Source organism: Ornithodoros turicata, chromosome 1, assembly GCF_037126465.1.
Source record: "Ornithodoros turicata isolate Travis chromosome 1, ASM3712646v1, whole genome shotgun sequence".
NCBI lineage: Eukaryota > Metazoa > Arthropoda > Arachnida > Ixodida > Argasidae > Ornithodoros > Ornithodoros turicata.
Genome location: NC_088201.1, coordinates 36,311,501 through 36,338,133, shown reverse-complemented (window position 1 = coordinate 36,338,133; position 26,633 = coordinate 36,311,501). Strand labels below are relative to the sequence as shown.

General features: G+C 43.5%; 1 protein-coding gene and 1 long non-coding RNA gene across 4 annotated transcripts in view; one reads left to right on the top strand and one right to left on the bottom strand.

Annotated features, from left to right (window-relative positions):
• Window positions 1–1,124: 1,124 nt before the first annotated feature.
• On the bottom strand, window positions 1,125–20,902 carry LOC135378003 (ankyrin repeat domain-containing protein 11-like). 3 transcript variants are annotated; one of them, XM_064610799.1, is made up of 10 exons: window positions 20,772–20,902; window positions 15,892–16,030; window positions 11,917–12,050; window positions 10,611–10,748; window positions 7,272–8,506; window positions 4,908–5,006; window positions 4,695–4,838; window positions 4,590–4,628; window positions 4,390–4,482; window positions 1,125–2,292 (listed from the first exon to the last, which is right to left on the bottom strand). In XM_064610799.1, the coding sequence occupies exons 4-10, from the start codon at window positions 10,645–10,647 to the stop codon at window positions 2,113–2,115; spliced, it is 1,827 nt and encodes a 608-aa protein (XP_064466869.1). In that variant the 5' UTR covers window positions 10,648–10,748; window positions 11,917–12,050; window positions 15,892–16,030; window positions 20,772–20,902; the 3' UTR covers window positions 1,125–2,112. The 3 variants fall into 3 exon arrangements, with proteins under 3 accessions (XP_064466869.1, XP_064466871.1, XP_064466870.1); XM_064610801.1 differs by lacking the exon at window positions 20,772–20,902 and adding an exon at window positions 20,550–20,662; XM_064610800.1 differs by lacking the exon at window positions 11,917–12,050.
• LOC135378007 (uncharacterized) overlaps window positions 19,785–26,633 on the top strand; it is a 28,342-nt gene continuing 21,493 nt past the window's right edge. Inside the window, exon 1 of the long non-coding RNA XR_010418236.1 lies at window positions 19,785–19,860. This is a non-coding gene — a long non-coding RNA (uncharacterized LOC135378007). The remainder of the gene's footprint in view (window positions 19,861–26,633) is intronic.

Genomic DNA, 26,633 nt, shown 5'->3' with positions numbered 1-26,633 from the left:
CCCACCTGCAAAAACTGCATCTGTATAGCTTTCATAGCTTTTTATAAAAAGTCTAATGGATAAAAATGAACACCCTGTATCTACGTGGTATGTACGTACAGCTTCAAGACTAAAACAACAAAAAAATATACAGGGGGAAACCTGAAACTAAACCAGTTGCAAAATTTGTAAACTGAACCATAACCGAACTGATATTTGTTTTGGTTTCATATAGGAGGCTTATGCACAGACCCACGCAAATAATTTTTTCCCCCTTGATGGTCATACGAAACGCTCAGTGACACTCTGTCAGTTCCAATACATGCACTTTGTTACTAGAAAAAATGTCTGTAGCCATCTGCTCAGCCATCAAAGAGCTTCCCAGCCTTCAGGTTCTTGTGCGGGACTGTTCCTGGGCACCAAATATAATAAGCTCCCTCCTCACTTTTTCTACCTCCAGGTCAGCTGTGTTGACACTACTCCAGCTACAGTGACAGTGATGCCTAACCACAGGCACAATCGTGAAATGGATGGAACCACGTGAATGGAAGGACGTTGAGGAAATCTCTCAGTGGCGTCCTCGGTAGCTGTGGCAGTGCTTTATGCATAGGGACTTGTGTTTTAGGGTTAAACCCAGTAAAGCCCGTTCTTACACTCCCCCCTGCATCATCGTCCCCTTGGTTAAAATCCAAATATCCCCCAAAATGAACTCTCCAAAATACCAATACTGTCATTGGAGAATGCCAAGCACTGCACATACAGCTGCTTGCCATCTCTCTGTTCGCTCGTATGAACTGTGGCGTATGAAATAAGGCATGTATGTACTTCACATTATTTTCCATCCAAAAATTTGCTTCTCCACCAGATATATACCTACATAGCAAGATTTTACTGCTGCTAACCCAATTTTCACTCCTGGATTTTTGAAAAACAAAAAACCCGAAAAAGGGTCTACTTACACATGAGCAGCGTTGAAAGACTGTAGTACATGCCCGAAGCACTAGGACGCCACTGAGGAATCTCAGCGTTCATGCAAGCGGGCCTTGGTGAATGTTGCCCTGTGCACTTATTATGCTGTCCACAGAGACTAGCCAAAAAAAAAAGAAGTCAGGTGCCACTTCGAACTAAAATCACTCACATGTTGCTTTTCCATTTGTTTAGGGCAAGATTTAATGCACACAATTATCAGACATTTCAATCCACAACGAAGCCTTCAGTTATGACAAAAAAAAATAACTTGCACGTTATGTAACTGCACAGATTCATCCGAAACGGTTGAAAAAAGGCTTTTCACTTACACTGAAAACATGGCAAATCTGACAACCTTTCCATGATTCCAAGGGATGGTAACACTACATAATGTGGATGATCCAAAGTTTGTTACTATCAGTAACATGCTATGCATGCAAATGGTAGATGTGGCACACCAAACAATGGTTACTCATTCGACATTCACACCAACATTTAATTGTGTGCAATGATTCTAGGCAGCAACAGTTGCTTGCCACAGTGACGGAGCAGAAAGCCAAAGCACAGCCCTCTGCTCATGAAGTATCACAAAACACATCATCCCGTCAACGGGAACTTGAAGCATCCAAGTAGCTTAAGCCTATTTGCACAATGCCCATGCACTCTGGCTGAGTCATTGTGTACTGTCCAACATGTGTAACATGTCACATCTTACTGTCAACATATTTTCTACCGCTTAATCTAGCCTGAATTTCATACGGGTGACTAACTAAATTGCCAGAAGTGTACTTCGAATGAACACCTTGTAATAGCTAGGGCGCGTATACGAAAAGAGTACCACAGTCTTGACATTCACTCAGATTCAAAGGTCCACCTCCTCTTCAAGCATCCTGAATGACCAAATTAGGCCACACAACCACAAACGCTCCTTCACTGAACAGTGCCAGACTGCTCCTCCACCATACAGAGCACTAATTGCCCACACATGCCTGAGATGCTGACGTTCTGCTAATATTTCAGTAAGGTCAAAAAAGAAAAAAAAAAAAAAAATCTGGCCTGTGCTTCGCACTGGATCTCCTGAAGTATTTAAGTAAACTTAGTGGCACTGCAAGGTAGTGGGCCCTATAGCCGCCCTTCTGCTGAAGGTGACGCTCGAGCCTTATGTCATGCTGGTAAAAGGTCGAAGTCGTCACTAACGTGCACCATGGGCACGCAGATGTCGTCAATAACAGGTGCCGTGCGTACATCGCAGAGACCGAGCTCTTTCATCTTCCATTCCCAATCTAGCTTTTGTACTGCATGCAAGGACTCCGCTTCATTGTGGTGTCGAAGAAGCATGCTTTCCTGCAAGGAAATATTTGGTACAACACAACTTCGTGTGGACATGGAAACTTACTACACACAAAACTCAATATCACACATCAAATGTGCAGCTTGTTAGCAAAATTTTCATTTTGGCCATCAGTTGTAATTGTAGGCACACACTCAACACAGTAAGCCTGAAATTCCAAGTAAGGTAGACAGGGGCGGCGCTAGGCAATTTTTCAGGGAGGGGCAAGATCTCTGATCCGGGTGCCACTGCATAGTCCCCCCGGGGGAGGGTGTCGTTCTACAGCTCACTTTTGCGCAATAACTCCCATCAGTGACGTCAGTCATTAGAACGCTCCTGCTACTGTCTGTGCCTCCCGCAACTTGTTGGTGCGTGAACATACTTACAAGAGCAGTGTCCTTGGTCACATGAGGGTGTCTACCAAATTGTGGCCTTCAAATTCCCCGACTTTTCCAGGTTTTCACCAATTATTTCAAGCGAATTCCCTGACCGAAACAAAGGGGAACTTTGTGGCTGTGGGTGCTGTGGCTATGTTTTGATAGAGATCCCTCATAAAACAGATCATTTATTGAGTACTGTATAAGTGGTTAAATTCGCGGGCACAATAATTCGCGAATCTGCGAGGAGCCAGGATCAGGCAATTATTCGCGGAACCTTAAATTCGTCCGTCGAGTTAAACCTTAAATTCGAGTCCGTTCTTCAAGCAAGGTGCGGGTACCATCCGGGATTCGGGCTACGGATCATCCCATCATTTCAAGGCCCACCCGGAGTAGGAACTTAACTGTATCCATCGCTAGATTTTGTCATGTAAATCAGCTGAAGCCAGGCACATCGCGAGCGCAGATAGCACACACACCCTTCCACGTCAGAGGGCCACATGCTATGGAACAATGGAGCTGATTGGAGTCCGCACTGAGCTGCTGGCTAGACAAACCACTTTTTAGCCGCGATAGGACGTCAAAAGTGGGCTGTCCTTCCTGGGTTCCTGACCTGCGTGGTTTTGCTTTGGGCTGACTTCCATAGTAATAATATCTCGCAAAAGGTATCTCGAAGTACGTGTTTCAGGGGTTTCTAAAAATGGGATGGCTTTAAACGGTACCTCCCTCCGTTTCCTCAATATCACATTTTCCTGAGAAGCTCTAATGAAAAAGCTGATGAATGAACTGACACACCAGCAAAAATGTCACATTTGCTGCTCATAGGTTGTTCATAGTGCCACGTATCATCTTTGAAGCGACCGCATGGAACAGTAACAACGGACGGCGAGGCGTCGAGCGACGGGCTGAGATCCACACCACGCCACGCTGATTAGCAAGCGATCCTTCCAGAAGCATCTGCTCCTACGCTCGCATCAATCTCAAGGACGGGCCAGTGGCCTTGGAGAAGCTTCGGTATTTCCTCCTCTCCACCGACGTGTGTTTTCTACAATGTTCACTGCTGTGCATAAAAGCTTGTGAGCTCCAAGTCGGAGCATTATTATTCACCTTAGTTTTGTTTAAGAGCTATCTTCTTCTTCTTCATTGTGTTCTTAAAGAGATGTTAGCCAAGCTAGGGCTGGCTCTAGTGCTAACCAGCTAAGCAGCTAGAATAAAGCGTTCGCCGATTATTCGCTGTCTCGCTCGTCTGTTTTCATCCGTGACAATAGAAAACCCTGTACTACTCGTTAACAATAAACATCCTGTGCATATGAAATGGTAGAGATTCCTACACACAGAAGGGACACTGTTACTAATATGATGAGAGATTGCTTGGCAGAATTGCTTCTATTTTCTGCTTCTGAGGACCATGCCCTTTATAGTTCTGTGGTACAGTGCTATAGGCTACAGCTATGATGTACTCAACATTCAACAGGACTGGGAGCAAAAAATGTTTGTACAAAATGGGAAAAAGACCCTGTAAATGTAATTAAATGGACCCTAGAGAAGCAATGAGCACCCCCGATATCTTTCATGCGAAGGGACTGAGACTGCACAGATTAGTTCAGCCAACAAGCAGAGCCCCACTACATATTTTATAAACACTGCAATCAATGTTTGTGTTGAGTGGAAACATGAGTGGAGACTGCTTCTTGGCACAGAAAATCACATGGTACTAAATAAAGCTTAGCTAACCTTTATCTTCTCCCATTTGTCATCCACATCTTGAAGCCAGGACAAAAAGAGACGACCATTATACCTTGAACGAACGTTTTTGTCTCTGTCTTCCTAAGTAGCACAAGTAATGAAACAAGAAGGTGTTTGAGACTTTCACATGCCAATCTATCAAGGTGTAAAAGCAAGCCATCAAAAGCCACAGGAAAGCAAAAAATTACCTTTTTATCAGCTATAAACTCTGGGCTTCTTGTACAGAGCTGGATACCAAAAGTAAAAAAGGTATAAATTCACCTGTATCTCCATAACTAGTATATCATTCTCACCTGTTCAGGTTCTAGAACGTTATATATCTCTTCGTCTCGAAGAATACTACAGGCAGACAAGGGTACTGCTTGGTTCTGAATAGCACGAGCTGCTCTGCCATGTACTCTCAGTATCTCTTGTTCAGCAGAAAGGACCAATTTCTCCTGTATAGCAGGAAACCATCGAGATTGTTTTCAGTATAAGAACAAAGCACAAACTTATGGCAGACTTACTCTTTCAATGAGATGCTGTAACCTAAGCTTATAACGTTCACTTTCCTGTTCCACAAATAGATCCTTCATGGTGCCAGTCAGTGACTGAGGTGGTGGAATCTAGAATAATAATGTTCTGCTGTAAATTCTGTAAGTGTAAATACACAGCACAAATATGCCATGTGCAAATAATAATAACAGAGTACAAACCCCATATGCAGTACAGATTGTTTGTAATAATGGATATTTATCAGTATTATAAAAAGGCTTGGACTATGCTGCAGCGTCGTGAACGATTCTGGTTCAGAATACTTTTAAGAAATGCTGCAGGCGAATTAGCTGCTGATCTAGCCAGAAATTTGTCATGTTACAAAATCACCTCCAGCAAACTTGAAGGCAAAGCATGATACTCTTCCAACATCAAAGAGGACAACTTTGTTACGCTATGATTGTTAATAAAGGCAAATATATAGAAATGAATAGGTACTAAGATGTTAGTAATTTTATTTTGCTCCTCACATTAGTTACTCTAACCTAACTTAACTAAACCTTCTTTCCAACCAAACTTTCTGGTTGACTTGACAGGCTCCAGTTACTTATTATTTTCAAGTAGTTAGTTTAGTTATTATAGACTCCAGTTATTTATTTAACAAACAACTGTTCTGTTAAACACTTGAATTCTTAGACCACGTGATACTACAGGTTGAACAATGGTACTGTTTAATGTGATAAAACTGTTTGCTAATGTCTGAAGGAGCTCAATTTATGTATCGGTGTGCAAAGGGAAAAACATAACAAGTCTGTTGTAGTTTGTGACCACATCAATGAATAACACATCAGATCACTTCAACAAATAAATGACATGGCTCAGGTGTTACAACTAAACAGCTCCAACTCCAAGCTTAGCAGAGCACGAAAATAACCCTGCACAAATAGTATCCAAAGAAACTGTGAAAAGATTATGTTGCCGGCTCGAATAAGAGAATGCAAGGCCTCTGTTACACTGCAGGAATCAATGGTACCATGAATCTGCCAAATATTGGCAATGTTTGTAATCAACCAGTACTAGGAATCCCTTATGCAATGATAAGGAACTGATCACAAACAGTGTCACAAAGGGGCAAAGCCTCGTAAGACAGTACCCTCATGCTCTATCTCCTCAGGGGCAAAACCTCATAAGTGTGTACTCATACACTGCTTGATTTCTCTCACCCCTATCTTATCAGTGTCAAGTGAGGGTTAAGGGCCACTGTAAGGCCCTCATGAGTTTGTCTGCCAAGTATTTGATTATATCCAGTACAGTCATAAATGGCTGCTCAGCATAATGCATGCCTGCCTGCAGCATGTGCATTTTCGCATGTACCTGCAGTTTCCATAACAAAACTTCGAATAGAAAAAGGTTCATCTACCAGCAGGGAGTGCATCGATGGGCAGATAACTAGCAGATCCTCATGGGACGCTGCGCCTGGGAAAAGCTAGGATTGGACTGGTCCAACCAAAGTACCGATCGATACAACAGTAAAACACACATCGCAACATTATGTGCGAAGTACTAGTTCCTTTGTTCTTACTAAGCAGGAATGAGATTCTTCATGACCATTTGGGGACGGCAAAGCAGGAAGACGAATACAGTTTGCAAATGCTTCTGGCCCTGATTTAGAGTTATACTCCTGTCACACGGCAAATTGAATGTCATTCCCAGCAAATGACATTCGCACTGAACAAGATTTGTTTCGTGTCACACGGTGAAATCAAATGGCAATACATGTGAATAATATTCGCCCAACAAATGAGTTCGGGGAACTCATTCGCTTTTCCCTCTCTCACAGACAGTGTACCCTCGCAGAGAGAGGTATCAAAAACAACAATGATAAGCTGTTTGAAGAAATGAAAGACAAAAGAAAAGTTGTACTCCAATATTTTATCACGAATTTGATAACTTCTGACACGAAGGAAGGAAGGAAGGCTAAACACTGTTTTTCGGGGAACTACCCTCGTTCCCAGTCGCCATGTCGCCAAGTGCGGTGCAGATAGGCTTCTTAGTTGTCTTTCCTTGTGGTACTTAGCCAATTAAGTGTCCTTGAAAAAGCAATGATTGTGTGAAATAATCTAATGTATGGCTCATTTCGAGCAAAAGGAATAAGAATATAACTAACATACCCGTATAATGCTTCATATGTTCGGCCCTGGTGTCTTAATTGTCGACACTGACATCATTTGCGAATGCCATTCAGTTTCTTCGCATAGCTCGATGTAAGACAAACGAATGACATTCGGTGCGACTGTCATTCGCCGGGAATGCCATTCAGTTTGCCGTGTGTCAGGGGTATAGGTACTTTAAGAAATGGCACATCATATAACAACATGTTCATGAGGAATACTTACTATGGGCACAGAGAGACGTGAAGAAGGATTGCCTTCGAGTACGTAAGAACCCCTGTTGAGCAAATAATCCTTGAAACCTTGGGGTGGCTTCGGGTGCACAATAAACATGGAGTGTCTGCGTTTTTGCACCTGACGCCGGATGTTCAGAAATAGTTGGTAGCCGTTCATTGCTGGCTGCGCAGCCTCCTCCCCTTGATGCTGAACCTGCTGTGGTACTGCCACACTGCTGGGAGTAGCATTGCTGCTGTGCTCCTCTCTTGTTCTCAGCTTCCGTTTGCGAGGGTGCACATCCGAAGTATTATGTCCTTCTTCGCTCACCCCATCTTCGTCGTGACCAAGTGCTGCACGATGGCTGCTGCGTGTCACTCGTTGGCACCGCTCAGCGGTGGTTTCCTCTCTCCTCCTCTCTTTCTCAGCCGGCTCTCCGCTGCTCTCAGGTGAACCATCCACAGATTCAGCCGTGCTTACAACATACGGAAGTGCCTGCTTTGCAGAAGACACTTTTCGTTCTTTTCCACCACTTGTGCCAGCTATCTCTACAGCTTCTAAATTGCCACCACTACTGGGTGGAAGGACTATCTTCAGTGGAGGAACTTTTGGTGAGCTACCGGCAGTAACCTGACCACTTCCTCCATTGGATGATTCTGCTTGCATGGCAACCTGGTCAGCATCATTTTCCACCTCGCTCTGTGCACTCTCTGTGTCTGAGCTGGAGGTGCCCCCACGTTTCTTTGGAACATTCGAGTCCATTTCTGGCCCTCGTGGATGCCCTTTATCACCACGAGAACGTTGTTTACTAGCTGGAGCTGATGAACCACCATTGCTGCTGTCGTTACTGCTTCGACGACGCTTCCTCGTCGATTCCTCGGTGGCTGTTTCATCGGAATGAAGATCGGGAGCAGAGCCATTTGCAGTCATGCTTGATGTTTCGTGAGTGTCTGTGGCTTCAGAACTAGATTCTGCTGCACAATGTGGGCTGCTTGAGGAGACTACTTCGGCGGTTGAATCATCATGCAATGCAGAGGATGTTGTGGAAGTGGGTAGTTCATCTTTCTTCCCATTCAAGTCATACACATCTCCACGTGCCTCCATGGTAACACAGTAGGACTGGTACTTGGGCGAGGCAGTGCTGGCAGATGGGGCGAGGTCATGGGCTCTGGATGAGCTCTTCTCATCCCTTGACCGGATGGACTGAAAGCGCAGTGTCAGGCGGGGTGATGTTGGTTTCTCAACTCCTGTCCAAGAGAAAGCAAACATGGACAGGACCCTCAGAGCTTTAGTCAAATGCTGCATCTAGCAATGTCATGTGGCAGTCTGCTGTTCCAAGAAAGCATTCCTCTGATGGAAAGGCTATCATACAAAGTACATAACTCGGCGCTTAAAATCCAGGGTGTCTACCAAACTGCAGCCTTCAAATTCCCTGACTTTTCCAGGTTTTCCCTGATTATTTCAAGCCAATTTCCTGACAAAATCCAAAGAAAACTTGGTTCCTGCTCCTACGTTTTGATATAGATCCCTCATAAAAAAGACCATTTATTAAGTATTAGTGAGGCTATCCTACTTTTCTGGCCTCATAACTTGTCGTATTGGCAAACTGCTACTCGTGGTAACGTTGCTGCGGCATTGCCGCTCAACCACCGGTCGGCACTTGCGAATTCGCCGTGCATCATCATGGTACTTGTCCGCGATTTTCCCTGACTTCACCTGCTTTTTGGCCAAATTCCCTGATAATCCCTGACTTTTCCAGACACATCAAAATTCCCTGACAATTCCCTGTTTTCCAGGTTGGTAGACACCTTGATATCAGTATTGGACATTTGCTTCTCAATTTCAAATTAACACAAAAAGTTGCTCAAAAAAGCTGTCAAAGGGCAAGTAACTTAGGGTATGGGCAGCTATTTGTGATTTAGCAGTAATGCAAAAATCATGGAAGGTGATCATTTTACACGAACACAAAACAAGTCTATTAATGTATGCATGAGGGATGAAAGAACTGGAGTTGCAACCAAGGTGTCGGACCAAACCGGAACTGAACTGTTACCTTTCCCCGAACCAAACTCAACTAATATTTTTTGCCATCTTAGCACTAAACTCAAACCAACAGAGAAAAAAAAAAAAACTCTAGGCCGGTTTGACAATGATGTGGGCAATCACTGGGTGCCGTCTAGCACACAATGCGATTGCAACTCCTAAAAACAATAGATTGAAGTGTTAAGGGTGGAACAATGACCGGGTATACCACAAGCAAGCATAAGCGTTAAAAGAAAATAAACGGAAATCGACTGGCTACGACAACAGGTATCATTGTACTACTTATACAACGCTGTCGGTGCCTGTTGTGTGTTTTCCTGTGTCTGCCTTTGCATTCTCCCACAATGTTCAGCCTTAACCAACACGCTCTATACCTCCTAGCGCTACTTAATCTATGTGTATCTATGCGTAATCTATGTATTGTAGTTTTGTTGCTGATATTTCATTGCATGTACTCCCTGGTATACTTGTCTGTAAATATGTAAGTACGTATGCGTGTCATGTAGTTTTGTTGCTGATGTTTCATCGCGTGTACTGCGTGGTATATTTGTCTGTAAATATGTAAGTACGTATGCCTGTTATGTTTGTAATGTACCTCCGTTTGTATCCCACTGTATATGTATTATATATATGTCTGTACATAATTATTTGTGCGTTTGTCTGTATTGTATCCACTGTCAGTTATGTGTATTGTGTGCGCCAACACCAAGGCCTTAGCGGCCGTTCTTGGGCACTAATAAAAATTATTATTATTATTATTATTATACAAATTTCTGAATTACTGCATAGAGGGCAACTGCTGCTGACTTTATGTCTAAACGACATTCAAGTAAATTTGGATCTTGTTCCTTAATTACATTTCCACTCGTTCCTACAGAATGTCAGCGTAAGGAATACAGATTTTGTGATGTGTACTGAAGCAGCACAAACCCATGCAAACCAGTTTAAACCAATTAGATCCGTTAACTTTCTTCTCCGGAGCTGAACCCAAACTGAGCCAAAATGTATGAAACCAAATCAAACCCAAAATGACAAGGCAAGGCGAATGTGTTGGTAATAGACATGCATTATGGAAGAACATGAACAGAACAACAAGGATAGACAACCACATGGAAACAGCGATCAACTACAACTAACATTTAGTAAAAGGCCTCGGATAGGCCAACTTTTACTATTTTTAGTTGAGTGCTGTCTCTGTGTGGTTGTTTGTCCTTGTCGTTCTGTTCGCGTTCTTCCACAATGCAAACCAAAAACTATTTGGGTTCAACACACTAGCTGCAAATCTACAGAGCTTATACGGCTCTCTACCTTTCTGCGTCTGGTTCTGTGGCAGATTCTTTCTCATGGTAGAAGGAAGCGATGGAGTCGCCTCCTTCTTAACAGGCAGAGGTCATCCCTCCTCAACAGTCTTTGGCAGCAGCACACGTTGAGAGCACAACAATAATCCTACACATGAAGAGAGATATCTGTGAGAAAAGAAACTGACCTTTTCTAGGCACTAGAGAAATCTATGTAAAAAATCCCTCTCGGGTCGGTAAGGAGAGCCAAATCTTTTTAAAAGTACAATACAATAAAATACAATATTACATGTTCTGCCTGTGTTACTTCCGCCCTTGTTTTCATTTGCAGAGCTTTTAACCCTTTGAAGGGTACGGGCGCACAGCAGCCTCTGCGTACAGCAGCCTCTGCGTACAGCAGCCTCTGCGTACAGCAGCCTCTGCGTACAGCAGCACTCGTACCACACTCTCGCGAATCTTTGCTGACAAGTAGAAACACACAAAACATCTTCTGTTACACATAACTCAAGTTCAAATATAAGCAATACGACTGTCAAGGGTGTATGGAATATTCATTGGAATACTCCATAAATAACTTTCCACAATTCATCAGGTGTGTACGTTGTTTGTTAAGCCTTACCCATTTTGGCACGCAGTTGTAATTTCTGCCCACCCTTCAAAGGGTTAAATGTGTCTGACAAGAGCGATCATCAACAGGTGGGACCAGAACAAATACTGCCACAAAGGCACAAAATTGCATATGTGCACAAACACAGATACATATATATACCGCAATTTCTGGCCAATAACGCACACAACCAAAAACTTGACTTAAAATTAATGTACCACGTACAGCACGAACTAGTACATAACACGCACAAGCTCAGGAAACAAGGCTCGTGCTCAGGAAACAAGGAAGCATCTCATTGAGATTCATTATCACATGATAATAATTAATGACAATTTGTGGCTTTACGCCACAAGACAACTACGATCATGAGCGACGCCACAATTTATTGTGTGTAAAAATCTCAGCACAACGTATTTAACGTCTGTCATGGAAGACTGCGTAGCTAAGCAACTTGTACCTTGGCACCAGGCTGCTGGCGTTCAGCTAGGTTCCAACCCGCAACCTATCAAAGTTTGCTGTCGTAGCAGAAAATATCACGTATATCTCGCACCGCCGCATAGCGCACAGGCGAGGCCCACCATATAACATGCACGTTATGCACCAGAAGTTACGGCATATGAAAGAAAGTTATCCTTTCATGTTGATCCAATATGAATCTGTCAAAGGCTAAAGGAACAATACGTAATATTTCTCAAAAATGATTTACCTTAGCACGCACAGTAGCTGACCATTATTGAAAAATCTAACATTTTCCTAGGCACGCAGAGGTTATCGTAGAGTCATCTTGTCTTCATTAGAGCCAAAACATGTGGCACGCACCTACTGCTCTAGATCAACGAGCTGGAATAATAATATTGTTATGTTATGCTACTATATATATACAAACTGTTATTACTGTTACTATACAGGGTGTTCATTTTTATCCGTTAGATTTTAGAAAAGAATAGAAAAAGCAATTAAAGCCACACAGTGCACAGTTCTGGTTTCGGCTAATTTGCACATCAAAATTTGGCGATTTAGGTCTCAACGTGCATGCTTGTTTCAGGATTTTTACAAAAAAAAGAGGGGATTCAAACAACGATTGCCTCCAATTCTGTTGTCTCGCATTTTCCTGAAAACATCTAATTAAAAAGCTAATTAATGAATTTTAGGTAATTAGTTAAAATGAATACCCTATATATATAGCCAAGGTGTAAGATGGAGTACACCAACACAAATAAAATATATGTGGTTCATTCTCTTCCTGTATGGAGTATTCCTGTATGAAGTATATGCATCATTTTGGGAAATAGGCTAAAAAATGTCAAATGGTGCCAATGTTTACATTCTACATGCCATGCATATCCATGCAAGTTGTTGAAGTGTGGTGGAATGGACAAATGCAAAACAAGACAGAAAACGGAGGCAAGTGAAAGTGTCATGTTTGATACTGAAGGATGTTGTACGGCCACTTTCACAGCAAAACAGAACAGTAAATAGGATAAAAATAAGAAGCTTTAAGAGACCATTTTTGCAGGAGTCTATAAGCTGCTCTTCCTCATGTAAGTTTATGGCATTTAGCAACAAAGTTGCAGTGGTCATACATTTTGCATCACCACAGACTCAAGATTGAAGTGAAAACAGAACTCTATCTGAAGATTGGTGCACATTGCATCCACTGCACCAAGAAATGGTTTTCAGATCTCACTTGAGCACCAGCAGATACGATATCAGATTTGTTTAGTAATGAACTATGTTACACTTCCCTCGTACAGCACTCATGCTCACAAACCCTACCTCCAGGCAGGCAAAAAAAAAAAAAAAATATTGCTATCAAGTGCAACACCCCAGCTCAAGGAGTTCTCCGAGGGTCCTGTAACTTTCATGAATCCATTACCGTATAATTTCAGTCTTAATAATTCGCGAATTTTGCTGTAGTCACGTTTGGGGAGTATTTTGCAGGACGTTAATTTCGTGGTACCTTGATCCTGCACCATCGAGTTCCTAGGTGTATCACTTACTTCGCAGAACTTTAATTTTGCAGAAAAGTAGCACTCACAAAGTTTGCAAAAATTACTATTTCAACACATAATATAAGTTCAGTTACTTAGCCTCTTGCAAGCTTCCAGAATATTGGGACTGTTTCAATTGTTTTAGGAGATTGGCACAGCTGAACCTTAAAGGGACTATGAAGCAATTTTTTATTTCTCGCTTTGGTTTGACAGAAGAGGCGTTAGTGAACACACGACCAAAGTTTTACATTCGGCAAGTGAACGATTTTCTCGTGAGAGAATTTAAATGAAATACTGAAGTTATACAAAGCTGATACACCTGGCAGCAAGTTACGGCAAGCGGCGGCAGGAGTGTCGTGTGGAGAAACTTCACCCTGTCCCCTACTGTGTCCAATTAAGTGACTCAATACGTCACCGTATGGTGACTTGGAGCAACGCTCCTTTCTGCGAGCCGTATGCAAACCCAACGTAAAGAGGTACACAAGACCACGTGTGTAATAAAGTGAGAGGAGGAACGTGGAGGAGAGGTCCGGAAGTGATTTCGACAACGCGTGGTTAAAAAGCGGTGCACCTTAATCAGGCAAAATTTGTGGTGTATGAGTTTTTCTACAGGAAGAACCATTTTCAGCAACAAAAAAAATGTTTGGGGTGTTCAGGAAATTTCATAGTCCCTTTAAGTGTGGGTGTATGGTTGTCTCCTGTCTTCATGTGTGTTAACACTCAATTGTCAATGGTTTAGTATCACAAATTTGCCATACGACATTCTCTTCTTTCCCTTGAAGCATTCACATGGCAACATATGCATAAAAAGGTTTCCTGACAATAAAACAATATGCACATTATTCTATCCACAACTCAGAGCGCTATTTAGGGTACCAGCCATTTACCGTCAACGAGAACTAATGCAACAAAAGCTGTAAATGTCTCCAACATTCGAGCGGCAGGACATACATTGATGTGGGAGAGAGACCTGGAATGGCGGAAATCGTTTTTGACACAGGTGATGTGGGGCCTGACTAAAAATGACTCAAACATTCAGGGGAGAAGAACATAGTGGAAGGATGCAAGCTAGCTGGTGCAAACATGATGAAGATAGCCTTGAGTATGATGCACACATATGATGACAAACTATGGAGGTAAGAGACAGGAGAGAAGTGGTCCTGCCACTTCTTCCCCATCGCCATTTAAGAAAGGCAGGTGAGAGGATTAGGGCAGGGAATTCAATCTGGAACAACAATGTGTCTGACAGATAGGGATAATGAAGTGCATTGAAACGGGAGACACAAACTTCGGGACATTGTTGATGGATACTGAAAAGCAGCGAATAGAAAGAAAAATCAATATACAATAAAAATATCAGAAGTTTAGCGTGTCTCTACATTTCGTCCAAACGCAATGCAATGAAGCACTGAACAACAATGCCTTGCGTTTTGTTCTGCCCGAGAAATTCCTGCTTTCTAAGATCCATTCCTATACTAATGTTGTAAAATGCCAGAATAATAACCTAAGAACGAAGAACCCCAGGATCAGAGTCAGAAAACCAAGAAATCACTGTGAGTAAATGGGACAGAAATGCATGACATGTAAGATGTAGCACTGGCACCATATGGTTCTTCGGCTTCCAACTACTGCAGCAGACATTGCGGTATTATTCTGCCTAAACTCATCATTATAAGATTCACAAAGTATACTGCACATCTGCTTGGGAGTGGTACGAAGATCCCACGCATATGAGCACCACAGAATAAACGATACTGCTGATGCATACACCAGCAAAACTAACTGCACAGCCAGAGGCGGATCCAGACCCTCGGTTTCTTTGTCAAAGTGTGCAGTGGGGGAGGGACAGAGAGGGAAATGCAATGTATAAAATGACATCGCGGGGGGGGGGGGGGGGGGGGGGGGGGCAATCCCCCCACCCCCTTTTGGATCCGCCACTGTGCACAGCCAAAACAGGAATGTCTTCGAAACAATTTGTAATCCAAAACTCTCAGCCTGTTACTCTGCGTATAACCAGTAAACATGGAACACTGATAGATACTAACGATGTACATGCTTGTGCAAGCCTGCATCAGAAAAATACATGCTTACCAGGTACTAAGTTTTACAAACCTCAAAATTGACAAACACTTGAACAACACAGCATGATGAGCAATGTTGGGGACCACAGTACAACTTATGACATCTGTACATGCATGCTGCAACACAAAAGATTGCCGAGGCAGGCAGGTAGAAGCTACTAAAAAAATTATTAACAATGGTTTGAGCATGCAGACAAGTATATTTCACAAAGGCCTTTTGTGCAGACATATGTGCCAATCAAATTTTTCAGCTTACTGAAGAAACAAAGAAATTATGAATGACATAACTGGATGCTTTACACACTGGGATTGTTACACGATACTTACATTAGCGATAAGCTAGGAACCAAGTACCGTAAGAGATATGATGTCCAAAGTCCAGGAAAACTACGTGGAAACGTTCTTGCCCCATGTTTCAAGGTGACGCACAGTTACATCACAATTTAATGTTGGCACAAAATGGTGTGTGTAACTCCTAATCCCATCCTCTGACACTGACAAGTGTGCTTTAAGGAAAACACCAGGCCCTTCATACCTGATTTTTATATTACAACCACCCTATAAGGTACAGAAGTATCCACACAGAAGCACTGATGCAAAATTTCTTACCTAGTCAAGTTTACTTGAGACAGCACCTCTTCCCAAGAGGGGAGAACCCCTCATAACAGCTCACATCTGTCCACCCCACCATGCAGTATAAGTAGCACCACTTTCAATGGGTCATCTTTAGGGGACTTGAATAGATGACCTAATGATGGCACAAATAATAGCTCAAGTTAAAACAAACATGGTAGTTGCACCATAGATGTCACCGTACTGGGAGCACAGCGAGAGTACAACAGGCTCCTCCACATTCAATGTGGCCTGCCTTAGCTACATATATGCTTATACCAAATGGCCTTAAGATGCCACGTCAGTCAAGCTCCATGTCTAATTCATGGTGTTTTCAACTGTACATGGCATCATGAGACATGCCTCGTCAAAGATCTTTCATGCGACTCCACAGAGTTTGAACCCTGCATGACAGAGTTCCCTCAGTTTGTGTGTAATGGAATGCTGGGCATTCATCTCAGTGGCATAGCCATGCAGAAAAATATTTCGGGTGGGGTTCTATGGGGACTTTACATGGGGGAGAATTCCCCCTTGTTTCCCTCTCCCAAATGCACTACGAAAGGTACTATTTTGGTGGTTTGAACCCCCTGGCTACTCGACTGGTACATCTACTATGTCTTCTTCATTGTTTGCAAATAATAGTTTTGAAAATGTTTTCGCTTGGTGCCTTAGCTAATGCTTTGGTGCCTGCAGCAAAGGCTGTACGGAAATCGTGACTTATGGAACTAATTTTGTTTTATACAAGACTGATTTCTCCCCACTGCAGATTATTCCTGCCTTATAAGCTGCCTCTTCAATAGCTGTAATAATTAATGTGCAGATTAATACGCACAGTGTGCATTAAAGTGCAAACACTTTACATACGACGAGGTATGTATGTATACAGGGTGTCCCAGAAAACGTGTCATTGAATTATAATAAAAAAACTTCATCACCTAGAGTCAAGCGGTCAACGGCATTTGTTCTTACTAGGTTTTTGCCACCTCCTGATGTGAATGTCGTGTAACGCAAGTTTAAGTATGTAAATTTTTGCGAGCTTAAGTCAGAAATGTGCTGAGTAAAGGTCACTTTTTTACCCTACCAATGTGAAGAGCGTGTCTAATTTACTCAAATTAATGATAATTGACAGGGATACTCAGGAGCTATCCCACCGGAAAAAATAGCCGAACATCATGCTCTACAGGGCTCCCACAGGATAGCGCGCGATGAATTTTTCAGCGCAATCTTTGTCACTCCGACAAAAGGAGGTTGGAAAGTCAGCCCACCCCGGCATCACAGAAAGAGATAACACAGGCATGGCTTATCGCGTCCGACTTTCGCTGGGATAATGCTTTCCCTCTCCCAATTTTAGGAATTTTAGGAATGACATTCACATCACGAGGTGGCAAAAACCTAATAAGAACAAATGCCGTTGACCGCATGACTCTAGGTGGTGTAGTTTTTTATTATAATTCAATGACACATTTTCTGGGACACCCTGTATATATACAGTGCCGCCTCATGCGTCGAAGATGAGCTTTAACTTGCAGAAACAAAACAAAAACAAATGTATCGGGTGACTCTATCGGAACTGGCCTTATCTTGGGTTGCATGTTCTGTTTCCTTTTAATCTTTTTCCAGGACGCGAGAGGCGATAGTGTGCTCTTTCTCCCTCTCACATTGGGGATGAAGGAAAGACGCGTCTTCTAAGAAGCACAATGAACAAAATCAAGAAGAAAATGGCGTTCCTTCAGGAATTTTTTGTGGGCGATCTATCGAACGGATTTTTGTTCTGGAAACGGCTACGACATCAGGTGACCAAAAGGAACAGATATTCTCATTGGGACAACTTTGTAGCTTTTATAATTAACAAGTTAATTAATGAAAGTTAATTAAGACATTGTCTTTGGACTTTGCTAATGCCCTCCTAGGGAGTGCCCTTCAGCATATTCTATATTGCAATTGATTTCATCTTGGAAAAAGTGTTATATATATTTTTTTAAAATCTGTATACACTTAGCTGGGACACCCTGTATATAGTGAACGTTGAGATAAATGGGAGACAGAAGACGAAAGTAGGGGAAGTAACAAAAAAGGGTTTATTAAAAGTTATAAGAGTTAGGGGACGTCGCCCCTAACTTTGATAACTTTTAAGTTTCAATAAACCCTTTTTTGTTACTTCCCCTACTTTTGTCTTCTGTCTCCCATTTATCTCAACGTCCACTATAATTACGTACCCGTCCGATCCAACTTTTCAATATATGTATGTATATATATATATATATATATATATATATATACATTCAGCAGTGGCATTCAGGGACAGGGGAGAAGCACCACAACCACAAGACCTCAAATGAGCTCTCGACCTGAACTATGTGTTGTTTTTGTCTTGCATCTTTCTTGTATTGGGTTATATCTCTCTCATCATGTGTCAGCTTTTCTGTGCCCTTTGCAGCTTTACAAATGCAGACTAAATTCCTTCAAATCAGCAAAATGTAAAATATTATTTCTACCTCATATATGGCAAATTCTGCTGGTCGTTTTCATGCAGTGCAGTGTAGTGTGCCAGTGTGGGTTCAGCCTTGAAATGAACGAAGAGCGAACGGAAGGACCAATGAAACGTAACACACGTTGGATTGAAGCAGCCCTGTGACATGCACGCTCGAGGCAGTGTAATGTTTTCCGCACTACGACTAGCGAAATTCACCAATACTGTTATGTACCATCATAACTGTCCACGAATAACTGCGTGAACATCCACCTCTAAAACAAAATATTTCAACCCCTTCTTTGGTCATTCTAGACCAGCAACATGGCACTACTATTCGGATCTCAACACAGTTACGTGTCTTTTACGTGTAAATTTTACGACTAAATTGAAGGGTAGAAGACTTCAGAACTATAAGTATCATTACTTATAGTTCAGAAGTCTTCAAAAGGTCATTGTATAAATAACTGTTATGTGGCTTTACTCATGACAATGAAGTTGTACCACATCAACTTCAACTCCCGGTCTGTTGCTATGGAAGAAATTGCTGGAAGAAACATTGTTTCCTGCAGTTATCCTTCCTAGTAAAGAGCCTCTCACAGAGGATTCGACGGCGTGCTCTAACACGCTAAAAAGAATTCCTGTAATAAGTTACCTTCACTCATTTTGAAACAAACTGAAACCGTCCAGAAAGACTGTCTCCTATGCACACTTGGAAAAACGACAAAGACACTGAAAGCAGCTTTCGAGCCACGCATACACACTGAGGGCGGTGTAGCCATACGGATGCAGCACCATTCGATCTCCCAGCCAAATATACTTAAACACACTTTCTGTACACCATGTAAAAGGTCACTATGTCATAGGCATTGGCATGGCACTCCTCTCCATCTGTTTAACATTACGACACATTTCACACTTCCTTTTTTTCTGCCGTTCATTAACAAAGTCCTTCAACTTCAGAGGCAGTGTTCTCCCAGGGAAATTTCCGCACACGACACTACAGTCATGTTCAAACGAAGAAAGACAAACCTGGTGCTGTAGCAACGAGTTCCACTCATTCATACAAATAAATAAATACAACAACAACAACAACAACAGGGCCATGCTTTCACTGAGGAAGAATGTCAGGAGCATGATAATTTGTGGCTTTATGTTGGAAGACATGACATGAACAGTTGCTATGTAAGCTCAGGTTGTGACAAAGATTGTATAGCAACTGTCTGTGTCAAAATTACACAGCAACAATACAATGACATCACAGTTGCTGTGTGCTTTCACAAGCTGAGCTTATCATTGTACTATGGGAAGATGGTCTGCATATAGTGCCATTCTTAGGCCCAACAATTTGACTGATAAGATGGCATAATTGCAGGCCAGCTTGTGGACGAACTCCATCATGGACAACACCAGGGTCTGAGTAATGCACTGTGTTTGTGTCTGCATTGTCCAGACTCAGGCTTTGCCCATGATGGAGCTGGACTGAACACAACTAAGTATGTACAGAAATAGTTCGTTTGTTTGTCCTGAAACAAGTTTTGTAATGACGTGCACCCTCAAAATATTTTCGTTTCCTCGCAAACAGAAATATGTAAGTGTGCACGTCAGAACTTTACATTGGAAAACCCTTGGAGAGTGCTGATGTGACTTGCAAGTGATCATGTGAAGACTCTCTGACATTCATTCGCAGAAAGCTTCTGCTGCGGCAGTAGTTTTAGATACACCAAAGAATTACTTTTACCGTGACGAGGAATGTCTAGACAGGTTCATACAATAGCCTTGGCTCCATAAAGAGGGTTCGATCTTACAGAAAGCAAATGTCTGCTTTGGCGATTCATCGTCAACCATACCATACAGAACACTGGGAATTATATCTCACAAGTTATAAAGTAGAGCTGACTTTTACATGCGCAATATTCTGGGGGAAAATGTCGCTGCAGTTGCCGAAAAGCTCGATCCGTTCAACATGCCAGACGGGGAAGGTAGGAGAAAGAACTGAGTTTGTTGATTATACACCACAACATTCTGCTGTACCAGTAAATATAATGAATTAGCACAGTGTCAATAACAATAATCCAGCCACCAATCGGCACAGGTTACGCAGAAACTGATCCTATGTGCCTTATTATGTAATAATACGATAACCGTCACGGCGACAACCCATGCAAGCGATCCTTCTACTTACAACAGGTAGCGACAGTAATTCCTGTATATAGGTTTGATCATGCGAAAGCTGCAAAGCTGCATCCTTCTGTTCTTACATAACCGCGCGACTATTTCGCGATAGCACTAACCCTATAAAGACGAATGCCTACGAAAACTTAAGCCTAACAGTACTTTCTGTACAAACATAAAAGGATGCCACAATATTTTTGTGAATGAAAAGTTGAAAATTCTGCAAAAATACCTGACTATTTTCTCTTCTTGCTCTATGAATTTAATTCGTTTTGTGCACGTGATACAGAGCACACGCGAGTGCGCACAAAGGAAGTAGCCAGTCGCAGCGTGCTTCTAACCCGCGTGGCTCCCTCTTTTGATAGTGCTGTCAGTTACATGTAAAAAAAAAAAAAAAGAAGAAGGATAAACTGAATTATTTTCAGGAAGGAACCTAGGAATCGAACGAACTTGGAAGACCATATGTTGTGTTTCACGCATTGTAAGCAAACAAATATGACTGCATTAATAATGGGCTGTAGATGCATTAAAGGGGTTGTGAGACTAAACATGCACATCAAAATGCCATGTTTCCACGGTCTCGCGTTCGCGCTCTGGGCAAGCTGTTCCCAGTGGCTGATCGCTGATCCAAGCATCCAAGCTCCAAGCTACTCCGACCACTCAGCTCTTCACCTCCTCTCCCGTCTTTGGACTGACGTTTCAGAGCGGAGCAAGGAAGTGCACACTTTTCCGTTTCCATGACGAATCAGACGGTTGTAAAGGGAGCCGACTGGGTGTAGGAAAAACGGTCCCGAAAAAAAATGGTCCCTGGTTGCGTGGGCGGGAAAAAATGGTCCCTCAAGCCCCTGCGCGCAGGAAAATACAGGGGCTTGGAAAATACAGCCGACCGAGTGTTATCGTTCGGCCTCCCGATTTGGTGAAATTAGAATATATGTTCTTTTTTTTTTTTTTTTTCATGCGTTAATGGAGAATGAAATCTGCACGCCATTCAATGTGTAGCACAAACGCGATTTGATTCGCTGCACCCGACCTGGATGGTGGTATTTTTCTATTGTTGGTCCGACATGGGTGGGTTTTACAGTTGTCCCCTGCATCTTTTCTACGTGGACGTTTATTGATAATAAAAGCTGGCAAATGGGAATGAAACAGGGATCTATCTCGTGAGCTATTTGTGATGAGACGGTCGTCACCAGCATCAAGGTCAAGGGGGAAGAAAAGTAAAACAAGAGGCGGGGACACTTCTTCCTATCGCCGCACCTTTCGCGCGCGCGTTTTTGCGACAAGTAAGCAGGCGGGGCTACAACTTTCACTAATTTTTTTCGACTATTTCTGTTGCTATAATGTGCATAGTTTTTGTTGGATCTGCGGTTATCCGTGGAGGACTTCATATTTCTGTAAAAAAAAGTGAGGTCGGCTTTGCAATTTTCAAAGTTTCATTGAAAAATTAATTTCCCTTAATTAAAAATCGCCGAAAGCCTTCCGAAATGGCGGCAAAAGTTTCCAAAAGGTAACTGCCGAAAGTTCCACAATCCTCCGGTGAGTACGTCGCCAGTTATAATTTTTTATCACTTTAGCTGAAACACTCTGCATAACTGGGGCTCCGGGTTTTCGAAGTGTTTTTTTTTTTTTTTTTGCATATTCGGAGGGTGTTTTTCGGGGTTTATTTATCGTATCTCTGTTAATATCAGAAGTTCGGAGAAATGGCTACAGCTGTGAAACGACATATTCACAAAAAGAATGAGATGCTGCCTTCCCAAAACGCTCACTGTCATGCTGCGGAATTTGCAGACAACGACATCTATGCCGCGATCACAAAGACAGTTTGTATTTGTTGTGAGAGGACACTGACCACATACCGCTCAGCTGCGAGCGATTCACGGCAAGTCGAGAAGCTCTCTGGGATGTCTTGGTCAGACACGACAACGGCCCTCTTGACCTCAAGAAGGTACTCGGTGACTGACCAGCAGCACATCGACATGTTTCACGCTCTGTCATCCCCTCCTCAGGACTTTTGTGGAACAAACATCCTTTTAGATTCCTTGGTAGCCACACCTCACTACCATAAGCTTACTGGAGTAGCCGGCCCAATGTAGAGTTGGGCCAACATCTCCATATTTTTCTTTTTTTTACCAACCAACAATTTGTATGCCATCTGTGTTTCCTTGTCTACAAGGGGAAAGCACGATACACAGGAAAAGAAAAACCATGGGCGCTGAACGTTTTCCAGGCAGGCCTGGAAAAAGCCTGAAATGGCCTCAAAATGCCCTTACGTCGAGTAGTGTCACTAAATAAGGGTCCGAGTCAGTGACTTCAATGGTGAATTACCTAGGCAACGGTTCGCAAAAGACAGCTGCACAGTGGGTTTGGTCAAACAGAGTCCAACAACTTTCCAGGTCACAGGGGTTGGTACCTGTGTACAGCTTGCGCCAAAAGTCCCCGGAACACGCGAGCGGCGTTTTTCTCTGCGCCGCGCCACCCTAGCGGCGGCCGGAAGTTGGCGGGAGCGGACAGGTCCATTCATTTTAAGGGGGCGCAGGGCATAACACAGGCAGCGACCCACCGTGGCGTTTGCAGCAATTACCCCACAAGGGCATGCCCGTGGAGCGTTTCACCAGGCAAATTCCTATCGCAGTTCGCAGCTGGAAGATAACTGACACAGAGCGGCAACAGTTGGCTTCGGCAGTTTCTTTTCTCTTTTTCGTTCTCGTCTTCCTTTTATTTTGTCTGGGGATGACGGGCGCTGGCAAATAAAAGCGTACGATATTGACGTAGAAACAAGAGAGGGAAGAAAGAGCCAAATGACACTTCAATAATATTTTATTTAGTATCGCGTGAAGCCCCCGTTCGCGGAGATCACAGCGGACATGCGGTCTGGCAGCGATTGATAGAGCCGGCCCACGAGGTATAGTACTACGTCTTCCTTGAGGGACGTCCATTCCATGTTTATCGCCTCCCATTAGGCGTCATTGGACCGAATTGGCGCCCGCTTTTTGCTCATTCGGATTTCATCATGCCCCATATATTTTCAATCACGTTCAGATCCGGGCTGCACGCGGGCCACTCAAGCTGCATGATACCAAGATCGTCTAGTCTGCGCTGGACAGTGGACGACGTGTGAACCGGGCTTCTGTCTTGCTGCAGAATAAAGCAACCGTCAGGGAAAGGACCGTCAAGGGCGTATGGGAGCAGATGATCTTCGATGACTCTAACGTATGCTGCTCCGTTGAAGCGGCCGTCTAGGCGGACATGAGGCCCCAAGCCCTGGTGCAAAAGGGCGCTCCACACGCTCACGGAGTGCCGTCCACTGGAGACCACGCTGTGAACGTACTGGGGTAGATATCTGAAAAGGAAAAAAAAAAAAAAAATGAGTAGGGCCGTCTCGAAGCAGGCGCGGACTCTCAAGGTATTACCTGCAGTTAGGAGGACGCCAAACCCGCGCCCTCTGGGACCACTTCTTACTAAACGTTGCCTCATCAGTAAACAGCGCGTGGCTCCACTGCGCGGGGTCACACTCCGCGTAGCGTAAGGCAGAGTCCAGTCTTGCCTCTCAGTGTTCCGGCTTCAGCGCGGACTTCTGAACCGCGACTCCGGAACGGAGACCCCCGAGGCACGCTAATCTTCGTCGGATGGTTGTACTCGACGCTTGCAGGCTCAGCTCCTTCTTTAGATCGACAGCCGTCAGAAACGGGTCGACCACGTTTGCAGCAATTATTGCCCTGTCCTCGCCCGACGTCATTGCCCGCGGCCGTCCAGACCTTGGTGCATCTTCAAGTTGCCCTTCATCACGGAAGCGCTGAATGATACGGTTCACCGAAGACAAGCAGCATCCCACCTCTGAGCAATCGTTCGCTGAGAATGCCCTGCAAGCGACATGGACACGATCTGTCGCCTCCGCTCCAGACTAATCCTGTCGCCGGTCATCTTGAACTAGTGCTGAGGTGTGTGTGTGTGTGTGTGGGGGGGGGGGGTGATGTAGGGGGAAGGTGCGGTCAGCCCGCTCTGAAGTGGCGTCTCGGTGCACCCAGGGGAGTGAGAAGAGGGGAGGGTGAAAGAGGGAGGGGAGAGATGATGGTGGCACAGGAGAGGGAGGGGCGTGCTAACCCTCTTGCTCTGGGATTTGGGTAGTCCAAGAGGACTACCCACCACAAAAAACATGCGAGCGTCCCTCAGTAGTCTTCATTGGGAAGCTCCCTGTACCACGGTAACCGCCAGGATTATTGGCGAAGTTACCCCATCGGGGCTTCGCCTGCTGAGGTGAAGAAGGCTTTGTCTTTTTATACAGTTGCAGTGATGATGGTGTGAGGGAGACCCCAAGCATCATACAGCCGAAGAAGGCGTGGTCGGATGTTGCTGAATACTCTAGAAAAATGATATCTTTATCTTTAAGATATCATTTTTCTTTCGCTTCACGCGATACTAAATAGAATATTAATGAAGTGTCATTTGGCTCTTTCTTCCCTTGTTTCTACGTCAATATCGTACGCTTTTATTTGCCAGCGCCCGTCATCCCCAGACAAAATAGAAGGAAGACGAACGAAAAAGAGAAAAGAAACTGCAGAAGCCAACTGTTGTCGCTCTGTGTCATTCCTGTTACCTTCCAGCTCGGCCATTCCAGCCAAAACCAGCCACAGGTGTAGCTCGACCAGCTTAGATTTTGCTGAAAAAAATTGTGTGCATTCCTTTAGGGGTGTGTATGTAGGATATAAACTTTTTTTGCCTCAAGATTTTGTTTTCTTGAGCATGGGGGCGCTTCGAACTTGGCTCAAACATGAAAAAGTGTTGTCCGTTCCACGCGTCCTTCTGACACATACCGACGACATTTCTGCGCTTTCTTTGCATGGTGTTAGAGGAGGAGGGTCGATCTACCTTACCGAAGTCCACATGGAGCGAGAACGAATCTGGTGATGTGGTGAGAGTTTAAGAACGGAGCGCGTTTTGGGCCAAGTTTATGATTAATTTTCAGCAAGTTAGCATTCTCGCAGTATCCCGCGATTATTTGTGCTCATAAACTACTATATGGAGATTAGCTTCACGTAAAAATATGACGCTGCTCTATATTCATTGTTTAACTAAGCGACCGTGAATATCCACAATTCGCAAAAGATGACACTTTTCACGTAGTATTTTCACATACCTGAGGTCGTCTAGGAAGTGAAACAAATCGTCTCCTGTAACATATTCAAAATCGACAGGTCGTATTTTTTCTGAAACGAGAAAAAATATTTTTTTACCTCCCCATACTCCGCTGCAGCTCATTCGTTAGTTGAGGTCGTCTAGGAAGTAAAAAGTGATAACTTTGTGACCCTCTTTTGTGAAAAAGAAACCCTCTACTTTACCATTTTGAAAACTTACAGGTGTATTTGTTCTTACGCGAGAAAACAAGATTCGTCAGCGCACTTGCATCCCGCCTGTAAGGTACCATTATCCATTATCACCCTTCGGACGAATTTCGCCTTCTGCTGTTGTGCCAAGTTCTACCAACTTAACACTCACAGTCGCTGCTTCGTAACAGATTCATCGTCATTTATGATTGTTTTCACATACCTGAAGTCATCTGGGAAGTGAAAAAATCACACCATTTCAAGAACAGACCATCTCCTAATTAAAAATCTGCTGGCGTATTTATTCTTAAATGGGAAAAAACTTCGTCAACGCGTTTGCATCCGCTCTGTGAGGTACCATTATCATAATTTTTCTTCCACTGTTTGCTGTGGATCTTACTGCGCCAGCTGACCATAGCTATTGACTCACAGCACGTCAGAACGCGACGTAACAGTCTTTGGAAACCATTTGTTACGGTCTCGCGCGCACTTCTCTCACATCAGAAAGTCAAAAAAAGGAAGAAGAAATAGCTGTACGTGCACTGTCTTTGTTTCACTGGAAGTAGACGTTTTTGCTGCATATGCCTGAACAGAAGATATAGGCCCTAAGTAACAGTACCTCCTGGTGCCCTGGATGGAGCATGCCTCATTGTGCACCACGTTCAGCAATTTCATCTCTAACCGTACGGCCTCGGCGTTGAGTCAGAGGAACAGCTGTGCAGGTGTACAGGAACAGCAGCAATTGGAATTTGGAATTGTGTACCGTAACATTG